The 7,032-nt window shown below is 32.5% G+C and overlaps 1 protein-coding gene across 2 annotated transcripts; it reads left to right on the top strand.

Moving 5' to 3' along the window:
- The first annotated feature begins 639 nt into the window (after positions 1 to 639).
- Positions 640 to 1,607, top strand: LOC115698896 (sigma factor binding protein 2, chloroplastic). Of its 2 annotated transcripts, XM_061102616.1 has the most exons (2): positions 640 to 1,128; positions 1,221 to 1,607. In XM_061102616.1, the coding sequence occupies exons 1-2, from the start codon at positions 801 to 803 to the stop codon at positions 1,229 to 1,231; spliced, it is 339 nt and encodes a 112-aa protein (XP_060958599.1). In that variant the 5' UTR covers positions 640 to 800; the 3' UTR covers positions 1,232 to 1,607. The 2 variants fall into 2 exon arrangements, with proteins under 2 accessions (XP_060958599.1, XP_030481958.1); XM_030626098.2 differs by having other exon boundaries at positions 643 to 1,607.
- Positions 1,608 to 7,032: the final 5,425 nt, after the last annotated feature.

Raw genomic sequence — 7,032 nt, 5'->3', positions numbered from 1 at the left:
ATTGTCTAACCTTATTTATATATTTCATAAATATTTAAAGAACATTAGGATTAGATATAGAGGCTAGAAAAGTATTAGAGAGTTAGGTTACTAGTGAACTAGCGTAGAATGATAGTATATCAAATATTTTTGAATGCCTCTACAATGCACATTCCTAAAAAGAATATACTAATGTTTCGACATTTAGAAGAAAAAAAAAATTAATCTATTTATATAAGTTTTAATTATTTAAGGTCATTCGATAAATTTTTTTAAAAAATAAAATAATTTACAATCTATAAAATAATATTTAAATAATTTATTTCACATACATATAAATTAAAAAACTTACTATATATTACATTATATAATTTTTAGGAGTATATTATATAATTTTCTAATAATTTTGGAGGAATACATTGCATTTTTACGTATTTCAAAAAGTATAAATATATCTTTCAAAAAAAAAAGTATAAATATAAATAATGGAAAAGAAATTATAAACTAAAGTGAAACATTTTATTTAGGTATATTTTTGTTATAAAAGAAAGAGAAGAAATAACACGCGCGAGTGATGCGAATTGGACATTAATGTCACATCGTACACTATTTCTTTTTATTTTCAATTTGTTCTTAGCTTTGGGTTTTTCCTTCATTTTCTCCTTTTATCTTTCTCTCTCTTTCTTTCCGAGAAACCCACTTTTCCTTTAAAAACCATATTCTCAAATGAAATCTCTAAGAACTCATCCTTAAATAGCTCTCGAGTTGAATTTATCTCTCATTATTTTTCTAATATTACCTTTTGGAAATATATTATTATTATGGAAAATAATATCCATAAGCTACTCAGTAGTAGTGATACAGCTCATCAAGGGAAAAAATCAACAAAATTTCCCAACAAAACGAAGAAAAGTATCAACAAGCAAAAGCCACCGGTCAAAGTAGTTTATATCTCGAATCCAATGAAGGTGAAGACCAGTGCCTCTGAGTTTAGGGCTTTGGTTCAAGAACTCACTGGGCAAGATGCTGAGTTCCCAGACCCCACCAAGTTTGAGGCCGCCGACAAAGAAGAAGACTATGGTACCGAAGATCCAACGGCCAAGATGGGATCAGAAGATCATGACGTTGATCTTGTGGTGGAGAGTTCAAGTACGACTACTACTAGTACTACTACACCAACTAGTAATAATAATACAGCTTCTTATTATGAGATGTTTGACGACGACGTTTTCATGCCCCAGATGATGGATAGCTTATCCGGGATATTTCCATCTACTGTTTGGTATGACTCTCCTCAAGTACTTGATGTTATTAGATCAGCTACCCTTGATGCTAGCTGTGATGTAAATTAAATATATATATATATATCTATGTATATATATATATGTGCTAGTTGATCAGATGCATTATTATTTTCCCATTTCAGTATAATTTGTATTTGGAAGAAATGAAAAATTATATATATGGTCTCTAGTGATATAACCATCGATATCATGTTGTTTAATTAATTAGCTTATCTTCTATTAATTATTCTCCCTTGTTATTATTTTTCCATTTTGGAACTGAATGAATCTCTCAATTAATTAATATATGTGGTCTGGTCTTTATTAGATTGTTTTATATCCTAATTCTCTGTTAGAAAAATTGTAAATATTTTTTATGGATTTATCCAAATGGGACCCACCCCCTTCTCTCGTACGTTTGCCATAAATTTATTTGCATAAACAAGAAATATGTTTCTTCGTATCTCTCTTCTTTCTTTCATTTTTTTTATTTTTGATAATTAAATAAATATACTGTGTGTATTGAAATATAGAAAAAAAATGGAGGGAACAAATTAATGAGCATGTCAATAAAGGTTAAAGATTGCTGTGTTATCCAACTTGCATTTGCCTGCAAATCTGCAATCATATTCATACCTACTTTTAAGTAATATTATTATTATTATTTATGAGTTCTATACGTACGAAAAAGTATATATAATAGTAATTTTTTTTATTTTTTATTTTTTTAATTGGCTGTCATGGCTGGCTACCGAAGACTCTGGAAAAAATCCAGGGACGCATATATGAAGATATTTTTTACCCCTTTTTTTTCTTCTCTTTTATCTTCAGGAAATAAAAGTTTTATTTTCCAAGAGCTATATATTAGCATCTATATATATTAGGTTTTACAAACTGAAACATTATCTATATATAGATATATAAATAAGAATTTCACTCTAGAGTATTTGCCTAAAACTTTTTTGATATTATGAACTCATAATTATTCTCTTCATGTAACGTATAAAGTAACTTGCCCTAGTCCTAATATGTGTAGATATCTATCATATAGTTATGAGAAGCTAGTATATATATATATAAGTAATGTTTATGTCTATCGATAAATTAATATGGTGCTAATTAATTATTAATTTATGAGTTAGTTTTGGGTTAGTCATCGAAAATGGATTTAATTAGTTTTTCATCTCATTGATTTGTTTCTCTATATATATAACATCTATTAACTAAGTAATTTGCCAACTTGCAAGATGAAATTATTATGAAAGACAGACTTTTTGGATTTATAGCATTTTGTCTTGATATACTTTCCAAAGTTCATTTCTCTTTAAGTTTTGGCTCGTTGTGATCAATGATCATGATATATAAATATTTATATATATAAGAGAGATATAGCTTAGGAGTGCCCTAATTTCTTGATATTTTTAGGTCCTTTGAATATGATCCGAAATTATATGTCAGACACACAAATAACTACTATATATATTTATTAATATATATATATATGTATACTAATATCGGTTTTTTCTAAATATATATATGTACAAGTTGGAGATGAGGATTTAATAGAAAACAAGCTAGAAAGCCCTAGGCCTATAGTTATAGTACTACTGTACTAGTGTACATGACTTGTAATTTTTGATGTAGATTGTACATAAATTCATTTATTTTATTTGATTACTATGAAATTAATAATTCCCTATTTTTATGGCCGACTTTTGAAGATTGATATGAATCATGATGGTTCAAGTACGTATATTTATAAATTATAATTGGTCGAACAATTATTCATATTTATATATTAATTAGAACGATGAAAAGCGTATCTAGACATATTATATATTATATATAAATATTTATATATGGCGCAGCAGTTCGTTCAACTGTTTTCATTGATCTCTTCTCACGAGACAGATTAGTACTATGTATAATCTTATTTCACTATCTCCATAAATACACAGATTCGTGTGCGTGTTTAATTAAAGTTGCTAATCTTCTTAGTCTCTGTGTATATTTATTTTCTGGCAACAGGGATTTCTTAAATAGGTTAATTATTTATATGTTATACATCAGTCTACGAGGAGAGCAAACTTCTGGTTATTATTAACATGAAGAGAAAAAGAACTCAAAACTAATGAAGTCATCGTATTTATGCATGATATATGTTGCTTGTAATTTTGGAAAGAAAGGACCATCCATATATGTGTAATGTATATGTATATTTAAGAGTAATAATATGTGTTAACTCTCGTGCTGATGCAACGCAGAACTCGCGAGAACTGAATATGTCTCCGTTTCTGTATGAGCTGCCATTTTGAACAGCTATCCAACATTTTGTGCCGTAGCAGCCACACAACTATACCATATATATTATGTATATATATTTATATAAATCTAAAGTGAGTGATATATACATATAAATGAGTGGGTGATGATTAAGATCTAAAAATTAGTATCTTTTCAAACCGCAGATCCTCGGAAATGTGCTCCATCATGTTGTCAACTTGTTTGAACAACTTGAAAGATCATCTTTGTTATTCAATCATTTTAATGCATCTAATACCATATACTTGCCACTATATAATTATTAAACAGTATATGTTATATTTTATAATCTTCACACCATAAATTACCAGTTAACATTTCTCTATTCCACAATATAAATTTTTTGAGTGAAGTTATTTATAAATTTTTGTGTGTCTTAATTACATAATAATTTAGACAAGTTAAGAAAATATTATTCAATTAAAAAAAATATCTTATTTCTCTAAAACATCTAGTTTTTGTTTTCTTCTATTTTTTTTAATTTCTTTGACTTTGGTTCGACGATATAGTGTAATCATGCATAATGCAAGTTTTTGTTTATTGTTTTTATTCAACTTAAAAAATATAATGAACCCAAATAAATTAAAGTAAAAAAAAATGATAAACACACAAATTTTACCTAAAGTTCAAACCGTTAATAAAAGCTAATCCACGAGTTACTTGTATTATGATCGAAATTCTTACAGTGATAAAATATATAGAAAGATTTTGACAGCGTCATTTAGACTGAAATTTGGGATCCATTAATTATTACAAAAGATGGATGGTCCTATATATAGGTATTTATCGAGATTTTCAAAAATTAATTAGTTAAATAAGAGCTCACAAAGTAATAAAAGCAATAAATGAAGTAGACAAAGATTTTTACATGATTCGGACATTAACTGTTCCTAGTCCACGAATCTGTATATTAGCCTTAGAAGGCTTGTCTAATGTATTACAATAGTGTTTACAGTAAAAACACTAACTCTAGTCTCTTGGTTTCTCTTGATGAAGAAGAAAGCTTAGAGAGATTTTGACAAAGCTTCGACTATCTCTTTTTTGATCCCCCCTTTGTGTAGAAATAAAGGGGTATTTATAGGATAAAGTACGAGCATGGGCATAACCATGACTCGTCTAGGGTTTCTGCAAAAAGCTCACTCACTATTGGGGTAAAATACATAAAATATCTAACTATTGGGCCCCCAAGATGGTTCTTCCTCGTGTGGTGAATCATCTGTATAGTGGGGACCATTGTTGGTGCAGGGCACGTGTCGGGCAAAGGCTTGCACTTGGTGGACAAAGTGCTCAGAGGATCCATCAGACAAAGATGAGTATCCAGAGAGTGGTGTCTGCACTACCATGTTCTGACACAGGGACAAGATCTGATTCCGTGTCATAAAAGAATAATCGTCATAAAGCAATCCAGCTTTCACCTTCCAAGTGGCTTTCGGTTCTCCTTGCGCAATTTGCATCCGTCTTAGACTCTTCGCATGGCTCTCTGGTATTTGCCTGCACTTATAGGTAAGTTGGTTTTCTCCGAGTCCAGAAGCAATGATAAGGCTTTCGGGTCTCGGATGGTCATTTACTTTGTAACAAATCTCTGTGCCTCTCCCAAATCAAACCTTTCCCAAACAAACATAATTTCTCTATGACCTTTTGCGATTAAGGAGACTTAATCGGTGATCATTTGGATTGTTCTCTTTAATTTTTTGTCACATGTCATTCGTTAGAAAACATGGATAACATTTACCCCCAAGGTTCTTATACTCTTGAGTGGTGAAAGCTTACAGCCTCCCTCTAGATTTTTAGGGCATGCTCTAGGATAAGTGGGTAAACTCTGGAGATGCAGAAGCATCTTTTGACACCTAAAAATTGAAAGGTCTAAGACCCTATGTGTCATGTATTCTATAAACTCGTGAGTCATACACGCCTATGGAAAGCGCGTTCGTTGCAGAGAAATACAACTGGCAGTAGAGTTATGAAGTGACAACTCTTTAATATGCATGGGGCCTGAGGTGAATGATGATTAGATGCCTTGATTCTTCCAATGAGCATTAAATGTAGTCTTTCCAACTCCCCAATCGTTCGATCATTTTGTGCTTTTGGGCTAACTTGATCTAGGCCTTTAATTTTGAATTTCATGAGTTGGCTTTCTCTCTATAAATAGGTGCCTTTTGTTTTTCTTTTTTCCATTTATGAACTTTTCAAATAACCCTGCATTCAAACTTTTTGGTACCCTAGTTTTCCTTAAGACATAGGGTATTTAATTGCTTAGGTTCCTTTCCTTCTTTTCTTTTCCAGTGGTTGACTTGAACGACGAGTTTGACTTGGAGGGAGTTAACATTAAGGAGGTAAGGGTTGAGGTACCTGCAAAGGGGCCTCAACAAGACCCTGCCCTCGAAGCTGTTTCGAAAGGGAAAACAATTAAAACTAAAGCAAATGGCAAGGCAAAAGCCTCAACTTTATCTCCATTGTTTATAATGATGGAATCTGAGAAATGGACCAAAACATTAACAAGTTCATGTCATACGGGATGATGGAGAACTTATTGATGGAATCAGGAGTTTGTAACATCCCTGGATTAATATGGAAAAGGTTATCATTTGCGAAGGAGTTTGCCTCCCGGAGCACCGACGGGTTCAGCGCTTGGAGTTGGGCCCACATTATGAGTGGGGCACACTTGCCCTTAAAAACTTACTTCCTAGAGCTTTACGTAAAAACTGGGATTGCTTCGTTCCAGTTAATCCCTCCATCTTACAAGATTTTGTCTAGGTGGTATATCCTGTGCAAGATGCATAAGCTTGAGGTTCCCAATTCTGAGGAGATACTATATTGTTATGTTATGAAACCCCAACCTATGCATACAAATAAGAAGAAGATTGGGTTTTACAAGCTGTAGAAGTATCTGGAAGCACATTTCCCTACCAACTTCACACTGCGATCTCCTGAACTCTGAGAGTTTGGTTCTTCTCTACAGGCTTCCTAGTGAAGAGGGTGTCAAACCTCTCTCTGCATTTCAAAATATGAGGTATAGAATTTTTGCATCTTCCTTTATTTAATACTCTTCTTCCCCTTTCTGCACTTGTAACTGATGAGACCTCTTCTTACCCATGGCAGAGCCTATGCCTCGGACTCCAGGGAGTGAAGAGTTAAAGAAAAAATTAGCCCTGTACGACTCTATGACAAATCAAGATCTAAAAGTGGAAGGCTTAGTCACCACCAAACTGCTTCGAGAGCACAGACTCATTGCCAGGTTCCAAAGTGTTGATAGCATCTGCAGTAGGGGCCTCAGTTACGCTAATTGGAGATTAAGGAATAAATTATCGTCGAGATCTCCAAAATCATGAAGGGGGCCCTTGAAGAGGACAAACACTTACTGGCGATTGGGCACTCTGCCATCTCAACCCCTTGACTTAAGAAGAAGAACTTGCAGATAGATTTTTTACTGCATACCGTGATGAGGGTG

The sequence above is a fragment of the Cannabis sativa genome, chromosome 8, assembly GCF_029168945.1.
Source record: "Cannabis sativa cultivar Pink pepper isolate KNU-18-1 chromosome 8, ASM2916894v1, whole genome shotgun sequence".
NCBI classification, from domain to species: Eukaryota; Viridiplantae; Streptophyta; class Magnoliopsida; order Rosales; family Cannabaceae; genus Cannabis; species Cannabis sativa.
Note: the sequence above shows the minus strand (reverse complement) of the source record. Positions and strands in the feature narration are given on the sequence as shown.

Coding starts and splice junctions, on each gene's coding strand:
- LOC115698896 (XM_030626098.2), top strand. CDS start 801: ATGGAAAATAATATCCATAAGCTACTCAGTAGTAGTGATACAGCTCAT.